General features: G+C 37.4%; 1 protein-coding gene across 1 annotated transcript; it reads right to left on the reverse strand.

Moving 5' to 3' along the window:
• Window positions 1-2794: 2794 nt before the first annotated feature.
• Window positions 2795-7717, reverse strand: LOC130723663 (protein HOMOLOG OF MAMMALIAN LYST-INTERACTING PROTEIN 5-like). Its single transcript, XM_057574773.1, has 6 exons — window positions 7521-7717; window positions 7202-7302; window positions 6303-6412; window positions 5185-5260; window positions 4889-5029; window positions 2795-3904 (listed from the first exon to the last, which is right to left on the reverse strand). The coding sequence occupies exons 1-6, from the start codon at window positions 7612-7614 to the stop codon at window positions 3044-3046; spliced, it is 1383 nt and encodes a 460-aa protein (XP_057430756.1). The 5' UTR covers window positions 7615-7717; the 3' UTR covers window positions 2795-3043.
• Window positions 7718-17240: the final 9523 nt, after the last annotated feature.

Consider the following 17240-nt stretch of genomic DNA (forward strand, 5'->3'; position numbering starts at 1 on the left):
TTATTCATTGTCCTCATGCCTAAGGTGGCTGGCTTTTACCATCCAGATTATATTGAAGCATATCAGTTTTATTTTGCTAAAAATGTTGATACAGAACAAAACCAATTATACATATTTAGATAGTAAAAAAAACAAATGAATAACTCACTAGAAGAAAAGGTTAACACAGAAAAGCATGGCCATACAAACAAGCGGGAAAATCAAGAAAGAAAGAACAAAACAGGATGAAGAAAACTGGCATCAGCTGACTCAGTCCCTCCACAGTGAAGCAAGAACGATTATCACATCCATAAAATAAGGCAGAGGCAAAAACTTGTATCCAAATGCATCACATTACATTAAAAGGCTTCTAGGCACATTAGCTACACTCCTTTCTTCCATCAAAACCTCCAAATTAAGTAGATCAAAATTGAATTTTAATTTAGATACCAAACAAATTCGACATTTGATATGTTATACATAAAGTTCGCACTTGCAGAGACATACATGTCTACTAGATTCACAAATCATTCATATTGAACACGAAAGAAACCTTTGAATTGACAATCACTCTTTAAAATCCATCACTGGTGTATACAAAATGATAATATCTGACTCTTATGTTAGTCTAAATTGAAGTGCAATATTTTTTTATCTGACCTTTATAAACCACGCCTCTAAAGGGTAAATGGAAAATATGGTAGATAAAAAGTGAACATAACTCTTCTTATGGATTGAGATACAACTTACAAGTCCATTTGAATTTTACTCAGTTAGTATCCAAATATGCACTACATCGGCCATTGTAGCATATCTTAGTCTCATATGGAAGATAAAGAAAAAATTGTGAGCTTCATTGTCCACCTACATCAGAACAAGTTTCAGGCTCTTGGCAATTTTGTTTGGCTGTTAAGAATTGACAAGGCTTCACTGTTGACTAGAAGTACAATTAGTGTTATTTCTCAGAGAAGTCAGAACTACTTACTTGGATTGCCTAAAAAGATAAAAAAGGAAGGGCAAATACCATGTTAGAAAAAATGGTACTATGTTGAGAGTTTCTAATAGTATCTCAGTGACACTATCTCTTAACCAAGGAATACATTGGCCCCTTAGTTGCTATATTTCGGGAATTGACCAAGAAAGTACCTTAATTAACTACGACATTCACTCAATATCATGCATCACAACATCAGTGAACAAAAACATGAATTTATACAAAATTTAATCAAATTTGATTAAAAAAACTTAGTATTGAAAGCAACTGCTAAGTCTGAAAAGTATTTCAATAACTGATGTCTGCATCTGTATTATTAAATAAAAAACTGAGTTTGCATCTTATTGGGCCCATATAGTAATACTAGTGAACTACCCATGATTTTGGATCCTACTATTGAAAGACCAATTCAATTCACTCCCAAATCTATCTATGTTTACCAAAACAAGTGCATTAGTTGATGTAAGCTGTAGGGTTCATTGTCTTGGGTGCTTTGTACAAATTGAACATCACCAGACATACATATAATCAATGACAGTATCTTGTTAGTCAGACAAATAAAGATAACTTTAGTGGTCCATGTTATACTATGGAGATTCCTTAGCTTTTCAGCCTTATAGAAAGCTCTATGTCTTCCTTTCTTGTCTCTGTGGGCTTAAATCTAGAATGAAGAGCCAAGATTCACTACTGAAGATACTAACATGCAAATGAATTAGTTCTTAACAATGTACAAATTAAGAGGTTATGTGTAACAGCTAACTTGTCCCCCAAAACAGGGGGATTCACCTGCTAAAAAACTACAAGCCTTTTTATTTCAGAAGGACTAAGTGATCAACATGAAAAGTAACTAGGCTTCCTGGACCATAAAACGGGAACTATTATGCTTCCATGTGCGACCTGCAGCAGCTCTGTTCTAGTTTGGAGGATTCTGGTTAGTTTTAAATGGATTCAGAGGTTAACAATCATAACATAGTGTGCTGTTGATTCTTGCCAACTCTTTCTAGACCCAAACAGACAGACACTGTCAGACTGTCTCCGCCCAGCCATGACACTTCTTGCATTGCCCGACGCCATCATGAGAAGTGCAATGGCGAACATAGCAGAATCTTAATCACTTGACAACATATGAACACTATATTCCAGAAAGATTCAAAGGAAATTATTTTATTTTGTCAAGCAGCCAAGCACCCTACACTCAATATGTACAAAAAAAGAATTCATACTCTGGTTTAAAATGTCTCTGTTTAGTACTGAATATGTGACTATACCTTGAGAAAAAATGAATTAATAAACATGACTCTTGATTATTTTCCTCAAGACTCTAACCCCTAACATTATAAAGGATTAAATACATTATTGATTCTTGAAAGTACCATCCTGTAGTTGCTTTGGTCCCTTAAAAGTCCGCACAACTTAAAGTTTTCACATGTATCAACTTATTCACAAATTCATCCTTCTATCAAGCAATCATCCTTCTATCAAGTAAGTAACACATGACATTTGTACAGGCATACATGCAAGCATACATGAACACTTTATGCCCGACATATATAGACTATAGCTATTAGTTAACATGCCACATCAACTTTTCGTTACACATTATCTGTAGTTGACACATAAATTAGTGAAGATGGAAAGATAAATTTGGGGAGAAGTTGACATGATCAGAAACTAATTTGATTATACTTACAAACACTTTCATAAACTAAAACAACATAGATTGTCACTTTTAAAGATCAAATAATATATTAACTCTCAAACATGATTACCCCTTGAACCATCCTTGTATGCGAGGGTGATTAGGAATAAAGGTGAAACTGCTTTAAGTTCAGGAAAAAGGAAGGGAGGCGAGAATCAAAATAGAAAAGGTGAATTTGTTTCAGACAGACATTACTGAGACCCATCTAGTAGACATACTCCTAGACAAAAAAATATGGAAGCATATATCAGTATTACATTCAATTCGTGTTCACTGAATTTCTTCACACTTTCTTATACTGAAAACCCCATTAAGTTTATGTACATAAAAATATAAGGTAGAAACTCCATGAAAACCCAATTAAGTTTAAATTAATTGTTTTCACCAGATGATGGATTAGTCAACAACTCAAGTGATTTCCTCAAAAAGTCAACTCCAGTTGGCACATCATCAAACGCAAGTGCCGCAACAGCAAATCTTGCTGCTTTCTGTGCCTCTGCTAACTTTAAAGGTGGAGGGTCGTAGTTACTGTCATATTGGTATGTCTGAGTAGTTGACTTAGGTTCAGAGATCGTTCCATTTCTGCTGAGGGAATTTCGCAGGGTACTTGATGAATGGTTTGTAGTCAGAGGAGCTGACTGTGAAGAATAAGAAGCAGCATCAGACCCTTGATATATGTAGTTTGATGGGACTGATGGTAGGGTGCTTTCTGAAAAACTAGGATAAGACTGAAAATGTGGGAGTGGATATGAGGGAGTTTCATGTGAAGGATAATTGGGAGCTAAATGCTGTGGATCTGATGAGTAATGTTGATGGTCGTATCCCGGAGAATAAGGACCTTCTGATCTGGCAGGTGGTGGTGAATTATAATCTTGGGAAGGTGGACCAGGAAGGAAATCTTGGGGTGGTGGAGGATGGTAATCTTGGGGTGGTGGAGGATGGTAATCTTGGGATGGTGGAGGATGGTAATAATCTTGGGAAGGGTAACCTGTAGATGGATAAGGAGGAGACGATGAAGATATGTTGGAAGAATTCAGATTATTACTAACTCTATCATGAAACTGCATAGATGGTGGGTTATTTGCAGAAGGCTGGTTGTCAATAGTATCATGGAAGTCAGCTGCAGGATGAACGTTTCGCGAATGCTGGTAGTTGACAGGGTCATGATAATCATGAGATGGATCAGATTCTGGTCCGGGACTGGTAACTGAAGTTCCAGTAGTTCCAAGGTCCTGCAATAGTAAACACAGCATAAGGTTATCTGTTTACATTTATTTATCAATTTGTGCATTTTGCATAATATAAAATGCATCAGATATTAGAAAAAGACCTTGTTTGGGGAAAAACAGAAAAACCATTGTCTATTGCCTGATTTTAGAATGAACCTCATTCACAAACTTAAAGCAACTTTATAGAGATCCAACCAACAAAGAGAAGTAACGCTTTGGAATACTAATATGAACTCAAAATCTCAACATTATCAAATTGCAAGGAATTTTTCATTTATGAGTTCATTAAATCTACAGATCCCCGGTTTCTACTTTACTTAATATCAGTCTTTGTTTCACAAATCAAAGTGCGTTTCCATACACCATACAACATTTAAATGTGCTTCTATTTGAAGAAAACAGGCTGACGCGTTACAGGTATAGAAGAGGAACTGAGATTATGTCGTTCCAACAAAAAGAAAGGTCATTCAAAGTGATGACTGAGGATGGCTAATAAAAAGAAAGGTCAACAACAATGAAAAGATAAGAAAACCTTCAGTTTCAAAACTTCATATTAAAAAGGAATACTTATAATTACCCTAGTAGCGGATTTCTTCATGATTCTCCCAAGCCACAGTATAGATGCAATGCATAAATACATGAAATGAAAGGCTTGAAATAATTATTTTCTCCCCACAATTTAACGCTTCTTTTCTAAGGGAACTGCGTGCTTCTTTTTCATTTTCCCCACCAATAGTTTTTCTCACTAACCTATCTTTAGTGTTTCACGCTATAGACATTTGCGTGCTTCTTTTACGCAAATGTCGCTGTGGTAAACTGGTAATAACATAAAATCTTTACTTGTGTAAAAAATATTGATTCTTGATTTAGTTTCTTTAGAGGTTTCTCTGTTCAACCATATAATTTTGAGGTTTCATATGCAATAATAGATATTTCAATAACACTGCTCAAACACAAGACTGGACTAGGTTGAGTTTCAAACCATACATATGTATTGCTAGGAGCATTTGATGGAATTGACATATCATTATCACCAGCAGGTGGGCCAGGTGTGGGCTTCCTTCCTTCTTTCAAAGCCTTTCTTATATCTACTGCTTTCCAGGCTGCATATTTCTGTTTCTGCTCCAGCTGTAAGAGAAACTCCAAAAAATGTTAAACTAGCCATTAAATTAGGTTATACTTTTGCAGTAAACTACTGCCAAATATGAAAGCCACAAAAGAATCCTGTAAAAGCCATGAGAATTGCACAAAGGGAAGGCTTGATGCAATAGCCAGATACTCACATCAGGTTCAAGTGTCCCAAATTGATTAAGAATCTCAAAAAAGATGCTAGCAGCATAAAATGTCTTTGCTGTATTCCTGCAAGTTGTGTCAGCAGAAACATATGTTAAAACCGGATCACAGACAAAAATAATGCTAATTGACAAACAGCAGAAAGGCATAGGAGCAACCATTTGGTAAAAAACAGATATTTGATTCGTGGAGTGAGTGAGTGTGATATTCATAAGGAAGGAACAAGAAAGCGCAAAGACTAATTTAGGCAAACAAATAAATAAAGGTAGACAAAGATAAAGAGGTGGGGAACACCAATTTTTTTGCGCAGAAAGAGTAAATACTTTAGGTGCTCACGCTTGTCATTATAATATTGAGAATGGCATCATTATTTATAGTTGTATTGCAAGACAGAGTACAAAATAAATGTCATGACTCGTGAAGATGTTGGTTAATATCGGAAATATGAAGATAGACATTTCAGCACGAAATAGATTGCAGTTGGTTGACGGATAGCAAAATGAGAACATCTAGAAATAAGATCAATCTAATATTGAGGTTGATCAACTGAAAACTCTTCAGAATAGAGTTTGCAGCTCCCAAGCCTCCAAAATCTTCCAGCAAGAAAGGAAAAATAAGATGGAAGATTGCAATCAGGAAGAAGTCCTCGATCCATAACCGAATCATATGTTTCCATCCTAATCCTAAATATGTACATAAGGAGTAATAGCAAAACTCTCTAATACTCTCTTGCTGACACACTCTAATTGGTTGAAATTCATGTGGGTCCCTACCAAATAAGGGGTAAGGCCGAAAAATTTGGGAGTGGGCAAATTATTTAGTGGACCTGAAATGGATTTCAACAAATATGAGAGTTTTTCGGAAAGAGATTGTTACTAGCATTTCTCATATCATGTTTACTCACATACTACATATATAACAAGCATAGTGAAAATCATCCGCTCAAGAACTGTGATTCCTGAATCCTGATAGGCCTCAACACAAAAGTGAATTGAAACGCATCGAAATTTGAAGCCAACTGGAATGCTTAGGCATTTAAAATGCATCATCCCAAAGAATATGACGGTTATATGCATCGGAAAAAAAATTAATAACCAATTAACCATACAAATCTGCTCTTCCAGCGTGATCTTGTTTGTCTGCCTTTCCAAACACATTTAATGCAAATCCCTCAACATATAAATTATCTTCAGGCCCCAACTTGGTTGTCTTCCTATCCTGTAAGGATAAGGGAAAAAAAAAATATAACGATCTAAGTAAGCTGGGGATTGAACATCAACAAGCAAATATATCAATTCAGAAAACAAAAACTTCTTAGCCACAAGCAACTGATGAATTCATAGACAAAGTGATGTGAGCTGCATTTTGACTTTTTGCATGGGGCAATTGCTTTTCCAGCAGTGCAAGTGAGGCGGTGACTCAGATGCATATTTTATTTTCACTTTTCAGAAAAACACTGATATTTGTCTACATTTCAAACACTTAATTAGACTCTACAATTTTAACCACTCAGAATCCCAAATAAACCAAAAGTTCCACATACAAATTTTCAAATACTCCATGGCACGCTCTCCACATTAGAGAAACAAAATCATAAGGTGAATGAAATGTTAAAAGCACATACATTCATACACTATTTTGAGTATTTTCTCACAAGTCACAATAGACCAAATAGCGCCCAACTGTGAAACAATCACCAATATTGAAAAGCCTAACCCAAATGAGGGAAACAAAGTAACACAGCACTGTAATTAAATAATCACATTAGTTCTTAAAGGACTCAGTGTCAGTCATATTAGTCCCTATACAATGAAAACTAAATACATAATACTAGGCTACTAGCTACTCAAATCAGTCCTTGGAAGATATATTCAGTCAATCAAATTAAATTCGATTCCTGATGCGACGACAAATTCGATTAACATTATGAAGGAACTAATGTGGTGATGACTAACTGTAAATACTAATTTAACTAACAACTCAAACACAGTAAATATAAAATAAAACCTTTTCAAGCTGGTTCATGAGGGAAACTAACAAAGCATTGGTAGTCTTGGTGCGCTCACTGTTTGGAATCTTCATCCCCCTCTCCATCGCATATAATCGACCTTAATTTACCATAACCAACAAAATTACTCAACTAAATTGGGATATTAATAGTAATCATAACTAAGTGGGATCAAATTAAATGAAAATTGACATTAATTGACTTCACAAGTGATTGAATTTAAGAAAATCATGATGTAATATGAGATTAAAAACTGGCAAAAAATTCAATTGGGAAAAAATCAAAATCAAAATCGGTGATGTAGAGAGAGGGTTTTACAGTAATAAGCGACGAGAGGTTCGTGTTTTTGCAACTCATCGGCGCGTTGAAGGTAAGGCAAGAGCAACTTCGCAGGCTCGGTTTCGCTCGCCATTGAAACGACTGACAGAGAAGCTTGATTTCGAAGGAAACTATCGATTTGTCAATGACTCGATGTTCGGTTGCAGAGGGTACGACGTCGTTTTTCAAAGCTCCTGTCTCATTCCTTCGTCACTAAATAATATTGCTCATAAATAAATTTATCTGAATTAGAAAAGAAGATATTTTTTTATATGCATTCTAATAAATTTCTGACACCAATAATAATAATTTGAATAAAATGATTCCTAAAGATTTTTAAAAAGGTCTATATCTTTAATTTTAAACCTAAATATAACTCCTAAAAATTTTACAACTAACTTTCGTTTGTTCTTGTTTTTCATGGGAATGGGAAGTTTCGTGGCTACATCTACCGTGTGAAACTGACGCACGGTGCTTCAGTTTTTATTTTTGTGTGAGTAGACACAAATACCCTCCATTAATAAAACAATTCCATACTTCTCCTTCATTGTGTTCTAGCACTTTTCTAGTTTTTGTTTCTCTCACTGTCGGTGGCCACCAAAGTTGAAGCTGGATTTCAACAAACCAACAACATCATCCCCTTCACTCACTTTCTTCCTCCCTATTTCTCCCACTTCCGCCAGAGAACATAGTCACTACAACACAGAAGCATTAAAAACACATAAGCATCACAAAAAATCATTGTTCATGTTCAAAACACAATCACTCACATGGCATACAAACAGATATGCAAAGTTTCAACCTTTTACACAAATATTCACTAATACTTACATATCTTTTAAATTAGATCAATTTCTTTTTCCCAAAATCGAAAATTTGAAATTTTTTTTCTGGGTGCATGAATCACTATTTAGATCTTGATTTTTTTCTCACGCCTCACTTCATGGCGGTGGGAGAAGCATGATATCGACGATGGAGAAGCTCCAAGTCTGGTAGAGGTGAACAGAAAGATCAGTTTTTTATGGAGTGGAACTTTGTGGCTCGGGGACCGGAGGTGGATGTGGGAGCGAGAAGGGGATGGGGTGTGGAGGGGGAGCGATGGGGGCAGGAAAAGGGGGCGGGGAGGAAGAGGGAGAAGGGGTGGATGAGGGGATGAAGAAGGCTAGGAAGGGAGAAGAGGTTGGGTGGTGGGGGTGGGGTGGGCTTGGTGAACGTGAACCTTCTCCGCCTTCGACGGTGGTGTCGACGTGACGAAGGTCGTCCCCGCCGTGGGCTCTGTGATCAGGTAGGGTGGTGGGGGGTGGGGGAATTTGGGAAGGAACAAGGGTGTTTTTCGTAAAACAATATATATTTAACAAATGAATTTTTTTTAATGGAAATTGATCTATACCGTTCAAATTAAAAATATTAAATCTAACGGTTCAAGAGTAAACTGAAGCACCGTGTGTCAGTTTCAGTCACTGACACACGGTAGACGAAACCAGGTTTCGTCCTTTGTTCATAGACATTGTTGTTCCTGTGTTGTCATCAATTTTGTTAAAAACAACCTGATGTCCTAGCCGATGTTGTGACATCTGCCTAGGTGAAGGCCAAGACATCCGCCCCTGCTGGCGTGCAATGTGGGTCCCTTTTGTTATTGGTTTGGAGGATGTGATTTGTTGTTACTTAAGATTCAAGTAACTTATTAAAGGGAGATATACGCGGGTTGTTTATTGTTGGAACAAATCAGTGATTGGAGATTTGTTTCTATTCTTAAGTTGTTAATCACTCATATCATATCTTGGAAGATTCTGTGCTGATATGAGTTGGATCAGAGTTGTTCTTCAGCCCAAGAAACCCTAGTGCCGCCTCTGCTGAAGTATAAATAGAACAAAGACCTAAAACGTGTATTACGAGAGCTAAGACTGAAGATCAAGTGTTTTAGGATTGTAAGTTGTGTTTTGTTCTTGTTATTTGTGAACTGTTCTTGCTCCCTGATTCTATAAAGCAAGTTTCAGTTCTGTGTTGTGTTTGAGTGTCAAACAAACCTTGTGTTATTGTTGTTACCAATCACTGTGGCAGTGATTGAGGAAAAGTGAGAGGGGCTCTCATACTTAGGCTGTGGTTCTAAGTAGAATACCACTGGGTAGATTAGGTTAAGAACAATGAACTTGATGTGTTCATGTGTGTCTGTAATACCTAGTTCTTGAGATAGTGAAATTCCTTTTTATTGGGCGAAAGCTAACCAGACGTAGGTGTAGTTTCACCGAACTGGGTTAACAACTTCCTGTGTCTTGTTTCCTTTTAGTTGTTTGTTGTTTTGTGTTCAGGTCTTTCAGTCGTATGATGTTCTAATCGATTGTCCCAGCATCGTGCAGGACATTTGTTCTAAGGGATCTAGAATTTCAATTGGTATCAGAGCAGGCACCCCTGTTCTGTGTGGGTGAGCTCCAGGGAGATATTTTCTTGATCTCATGGACAATAAGGAGGGAGGATCGATCAACAGGCCACCAATCCTGGATGGCTCCAATTATGATTACTGGAAGGTTCGAATGATAGCCTTTCTCAAGTCTATTGATATCAAAACTTGGAAGGTTGTTGTCAAAGGCTGGAAGCATCCTGTCAAAGCTCAAGCAGAAGGAAGTACATCTACTCCTGAAGAAAAACCTGAGGATGAATGGACAAGTGCTGAAGAAGAAGCTTCTCTGGCAAACTCAAAAGCAATGAATGCTATCTTCAATGTTGTGGACAAAAACATGTTTAGATTGATTAATACTTGCACTGTTGCCAAAGATGCTTGGGAGATTTTGAAAACAGCACATGAAGGTACAACCAGGGTGAGGATGTCTAGACTCCAGATGCTTACTACTCGTTTTGAGAACTTGACAATGACAGAAGATGAGACTATTTCTGAATATCACATGCGTGTGCGTGATCTGTCAAATGCTTCATTTGCTCTGGGAGAACCTATGTCAGATGAAAAGCTTGTGAGGAAAATCTTGAGGTCTGTAACCAGCAAGTTTGCAATGAAGGTCACTGCTATTGAAGAAGCTCAAGATATCAGCAGTTTGAAAGTGGATGAGCTGATTGGTTCTCTGCAGACTTATGAGTTAAAGTTGGGTGAAAAACCTGAAAAGAAGACCAAAAGCATTGCTTTTGTATCCAACACCACTGAAGGAGATGATGCTGATAGTGAAAGTGAGAATCTATCTGAAGCTCTGGCCCTTCTTGCTAGAAAATTCAACAGAGCTCTAAGGAAGATAGACAGAAGGACTAGGCCAAATGTCCAGGACATTAAGTCAGACAACTATAAAACCTACAATTCCCTGTGTTTTTTTTCGTTGATTTAATTTATGTACTGTTGTGCAATTGTCGAACCGATTGTCCCAACATCGCGTTCGACATCTGTCCTGTGCGAGAACCAGAATTTCAGACATGGCAAGCTACGGCAGTTGTGGGTAGGGGTGGAAATAGGCCGAGTCAAGCCGAGCCAAGCTTTGCGTGGCCTAGGCCTGGCATGTATTCTATTTTCGTGGCCCAAGCATGGCCTGTGGCCTATCAATAGGCCAAATTTTATGGCTTGGCCTGGCCTTTTCTAAGGCCTGGCCTGGCCTACAAGCCTTCTTAAAAGCCTATTTAACATACAATTTTATCAAAAGAAGCTCATTAGATTGGCGGGCTAATAAGCCTTTTATATATCATTGCACTTTCTTTTCAAATAAAAAAAACTTGTATCATTGCATTTCAAAAACTAAACATATATCATTGCAAGAGAGGTTGACTTGGCAGCGGTAGATCGGCAGTGGCAGCTGGCTGCAGCCTGCGTCCTGTGCGGCTGAGGATGTATTATGCTGAATATGTTTGGAACGTTTCTAATCTAGGTTAAGGTAGGGACTTAGGGTTTTCTTTTAAGCTAAAGTATACATCAGTTTAAAAAAAATTAATTTACATATAATTATATTATATTTATTTATATTATTAATAAGAATAATATATAAGTAGGTCGGCCTATCAGGCCAAATAGGCTTTTTAAATTGTTTGGGCCTGACCTTTTTAGTTAAACAAGCCTTTTAAAAAGCCTAAGTCTGACCTTTTTAATAAACGAGTCAGGTCGGGCCGAGCCTCAGACGAGCTGAGCCATAGGTCCCTGACGAGCCGCCTGGCCTATTTCCACCCCTAGTTGTGGGAAACATGACTGTGGAAAAAGCTTCGCTCGTAAGAATAGTTTGAGGGAGATTGAGGTGAAACTGATCTAAACAAAATATCAAAATGCAACACATTTATGAATATGTTTTTAATCTTCGTAAAATTTGAAATTTTGTACCATGTATTTCAAGGCCTAAAAGTACCATCTATAGCAATAAAGTAACATGACAAAGTCCTCGTACGATAGTTCATATGGTAGGAGCTGGGGACATATGGGTTGGGTAGGGGTGGTCCATGGATCGATTCCTAGCGGGTGCAATTTATCTTTCCAATGTAGCAAAAAAAAAGTAACATGACAAAATTACAAAACCGTAAATTTCAAAAATGAAACATACATACAACCTCGGCCCGATTTGTAACGCCCCGAATTTCGGGTGTCACTTTAGTAACCTATTAAAGTAAATATGCAATATTTTCCAAAAGAATGTATAAACACGAGTATATTGTTTTTTTCTTTTCGAAGTATTTCCAAAACATGTCATGCATACTCTCAACTGTAAATAAGTTTACATTAAACCTTGAACAAGGCGAGTATCTACAACCCCAAATATAAATTTCTAAACTCATTTTGCAAGCTTAAACCAATAACGGTAAGCTCTCTAACCCAAGGCTCTAGCCCTACACCCGACTCTATTCTTTGAGTCATCCACAGTTCTTCAAGTTCTTCTCTCCAACTCGTACGAAGGTCAAGCTCCATCGAAGATTCTCCATCGCCTAATAGCGTTAAGCGCCCAAACAACAAGTAGCAAATAGAAAGGGTTAACTCCATACAACTACCACATATAAAAGAGAAAAGCATGTTATTCAAATCTAATACATGCCATGGTAAGTAAGCTACCAATTTAATTCAGGATAGATGACACTGTATATCTAACAACATGAAATCAAATCATAAATCAGCATATCAGCAAAATCAACGATATGGTTTTAACTCAGATATCAACAACTTAACAACATATATTTACTCAAATATCCACAACTTAACACCCTAGGTTTAAATCAGATAACAATAAAATCAACAATATAACATCAAAACAGATATCAATAACCTCAACAATATAACATCAAATCAGATATCAACAACCTCAACAATATAACATCAAATCAGATATCAATAACCTCAACAATATAACATCAAATCAGATATCAACAACTTCAACAATATAACCTCAAATCATATATCGACAACCTTAACAATATAAATCAAATCCAATATATAAGTGCCATGTAGTACAACTATGTGTCACTACCAAGACGTGTCAAATCAAAGGCGTCTCGCAAGATGGGACAGTCACCTGGAACGAAAACCATTGACCTGCCACTTAATATGCCACGAAGGCCCCACCACAATATGCCACACAGGCTCCATAATATGTCACACAGGCTCCACAATATGCCACACATGCTCCACAATATCAGTCAAACAATAACGTCTCGCAAGACGGGACAGACGTGGAACGACAACCACTGAATGTCACTTAATAACGCCTCAAAAGACGGGACAACCATGTGGAACGACAACCACTGAATGCCACTTAATAACGCCTCGAAAGACGGGACACTCATGTGGAACGACAACCACTGAATGTCACTTAATAACGCCTCAAAAGACGGGACAACCATGTGGAACGACAACCACTGAATGCCACTTAATAACGCCTCGAAAGACGGGACACTCATGTGGAACGACAACCACTGAAAGCCACTTAATAACGCCTCGAAAGACGGGACAGGCATGTGGAACGACAACCACTGCACTGCCACTAAGTCTCAGCCCTATATGCCAAAATCAATCAACAATAACCATGTCTTATCCACTAGAAAGCAGTAATGACAGAAACCAGTAAACGACCGAAGCCTCTCAGAAAACGGAGACACACGTCTCAATAAGTTCACTCGGCCAAAGCCTTCAGAAAATATTTGGCACAAGCCTCAGAAACATTCAATATAAGCAAGCATACAACATTGAAACATACCAACATTTCAATCAATTGCCAATCAAGTTTAAACAACTTCATCTCAAGCGCATGCAGTGCGATAAAAGCATGCAAGACTCAAAGACGCTCTAAAACTGAGTTACCCTTACCTTAGCCAATTTCTCCACCCAAGCTCAACATCCCAGTCCAATCCAAAATAAAGCTCCCGAACTCAGCAAGTTCCTCGGGCGTCCTCCTCAGTTGTGAAACCTCACCAATTGCTCCAAAGTCTCTTTCCTCAGCTCAACTCGTTCCAAACCTTAAGCAAAGTATCATTGCTTAGTCGCTAAGAAACAAAACAACTAATAACACTATCAAAACCCGAAAAGAAGCTTTCGAAGCTCTAGAATTCGACATTTAGACACGAATGGACAGTAAGACATGTTTTCGCTAAAATGCGCATAACTCGAGCTACAGAACTCTGAATGACACGAAACCAACGCTAAAATTTCTACAACGCATAGGGCTACGCTATGGTTCAGGCCATACAAACCCAAAAATTATTTTTGGACACGGTACAGCTCCAAAAAGTTTCGGCTACTTTAGAAAATAGGGTTTCCGAACTTTTTCTTCGATCCAATTTAATTCCTAGGTATTCGTAGGTGATATCTAGGCCAGGGAAACTCTCAGAAATATTTAACGACTGAAAATACGACTTAGGGGTATTTTGGTCAGGAATTAATGACCAAAAACTCAAAGTTGAAATTCTGAAAAACAAAATTGATGGGGTTGTCACAACGACGTTTATAGCACTTAATCTCAAGGACACTAAGCTTGGTTGCGACTTTTTGATAAGAAAGTAAGCACATGTGAAGAAAATGGGTTTTTAGTCAGTTTTTCAGATCTTCGACGACTCGGTGAAAATCCGAACGATTCGACAATGATTATAGCATGTTGGGTTGTAGTAGAAGATAGTTGGAAAGAAAAATCGAGGTAATTAGACATTTTTACAAAAAGCTCAAAACTTTGAGCACAAAAAGACATAGAAAAACCCAACAGAAAGAAGAAACAGAAGTAAGATTAAGCATCCTTACCTCTGCACCTACGCGTAGCTTCTGAAATCAGGACGATCGGGCAAGAATTGAAAAAGCTCTGCTCCTCTCTCTTTCTCTCTCTAGCTCTCGGCCACTTTGGGAGAAAATGAGATATTTTCTCATTTTTTCCCTTTTTATAGGTGAGGGGAAAATCCGAAAAATCGATATTTCGCGGTTTTGGTCGTTTTGGTACTTTCATCTGCTGATAAAAATTGATTATTCGGCGACAGAATGTCGAAACTCAAATCAAGGTTCATTTAATTGATTAAAACATCTCAAAGACGGTGTGGGCCGATTTACGCCGAAAAACTACTTTTTGCAGTCGACGTCGGATGAAGAAACTTCCTTCAAGAAAGATATCAAAAACGTCGAAAGGAATGAGGCAACTCGGATGGAAAATTTGTTAGAAGCTTCGAATAGAAAAACTCTTCATTCAGGGTCTTAATTAAAGTCCCCGAGAAGTTAAAGTCTAGCTTCGACGGACTTCCAGGAAGCGAAACCTAACAAGTGTACAGTCCAGGGTTTCATATCGAAACACTGGTAATGGGAAAAATACTCAGAGGTTCTTATTCTACCTTCAATTCTAAAATTCTCTTAAACAGTGCTCCAGGAGCGGATATAGCCTTTTTCGGACACTCTCGACCTTAGTCGGGTGCGAATATGGCTCGTGCTATTACTTAAGCTGACTACAGTGTCAACCTTAACATAATCTGAACTTAATTATTATATAAATAGTTTTCGTGACTCGTAATAGGATTCGAGTCATGAAAATAACATAAAACAATAAAATATAATTACTTAATTAATCAACACGATTAAAGTAAATAAATAATCTAATTATTTAATTCGGGGTCTTACAATACTACCCCCTAAAAAGAAAGTTTCGTCCTCGAAACTTGGCGTCAGAGAAAAGCTCAGGAATAACATTCCCTCACATTTCCTTCCACCCTACAAGTAGCGTCAGAACGCATCCCAAATCTGGGATAAGTCACAACGAATTCACCTCAAGGGTGACGTACAAGACAAAAGCAATACTTAAGGTATCTATCAATCATCTTCAACTAGGCATAGATAACATGCTCATGCTAGTTTTCTAAGCATCTACATCAAACGCCTACATGAACGACCTCACAGGTATCGTCATGCTCTCACGCGAACAACTCAACCATAATATTCACAACCATAAACATCGGGCTAATACTATTCTAATCTCGTCACAAGCTTCTTCTACCAACAGACTCACACTCAAAATTCATTGACCAACACCTCATAAGCAAATTGTCATCTTAGAATCTAACAATCCATTAACGTCATCTCTTTTTGAAACTATCCACATTATAACCATCAAATCAACTTTTCTCTTAGTCACAAATTAAATCACAACTTATCTCAACTCTTAACACTATACACAACTCGAGACTCATCATCTCTAGCTTGATCAGTCTCACGTCAATCAATCCTTAGTCTTTCAACCTCCAAATATCTAATTGCTAACATCACACTTAAACCACTAACTCTTATTCACTCATTATTCTCCATCTACATAATCAATCTTGACCCTTAGATTTCAATTCAACTTATCAAATCTCTATTGCTAACCTTAACATGTTCCTCTGAAATCCAAAACCATTGCTTGATCATTGCTTATTCCTCTAGAGTCTAACTAGGCGACAGTCCATCAAGTCTAGTCTCTTAGTGCAATTAGCACGAAGTCACATAACCTATGGTTTCATAACTTTCGAAAGAATACTTAAGACTCTCCAACATTGAATCTCTTGACTTAGTCTACCTCTACTTTGAGTAACGCAAACTAACCAATTAATGATTATACGACAATCATCAACTTCCAAAGATTTAAATCTTAATCATCTACAATCAAGTGCTTAACATAAACTTACCTCTCAAACCCGACTAATCATCGATCAAATCTAATCAATCCTCCTATCATAATCCAAGCCAGTTGTGATTCCAAATACCATCCCCTCAATATTAAGTTGATCAGACTCAATATCTTGAAGATGAAAATTCAGAAAAAAAAACCCACTAGTATGGCCAATGAGTCTATCTCATCAAGTAGTCACACCTAATATGATATCGTCTATTAATCTATTCAATCTCTAACATATCTGTACAAAACAACTTTTAGGCTCAACAACTTCTCTGAACCCTATACAACTGTTCTAATCAGAACACAAACATCAGTCAAAGGAATGTGCCTAATGCATACTCTTTTCCCTGTTCAAAAACATATAGTCTCTACCTGGAATACCGCATAACAAAGCAGGCAAACAACAAGTACAGTTAATATTTTTGTGGGGGTACTAACCATCTAGTCAAAAGTTAAGGGGTTAGTGCTCAAGGCAACAACAACAAACAAGAAACATATAGTAGACAAAATAAACAATTATTATATAATACATAAGGTAACACTCTGTCAATCGATCGACACCCAGCCGATCAATTACAGAGTTCAAACAACCTAGCACAGAAGACCTATTCCCCAACAGCTCTGGTTTCTCAACAAC

The sequence above is a fragment of the Lotus japonicus genome, chromosome 6 (assembly GCF_012489685.1).
Source record: "Lotus japonicus ecotype B-129 chromosome 6, LjGifu_v1.2".
Lineage (NCBI taxonomy): Eukaryota > Viridiplantae > Streptophyta > Magnoliopsida > Fabales > Fabaceae > Lotus > Lotus japonicus.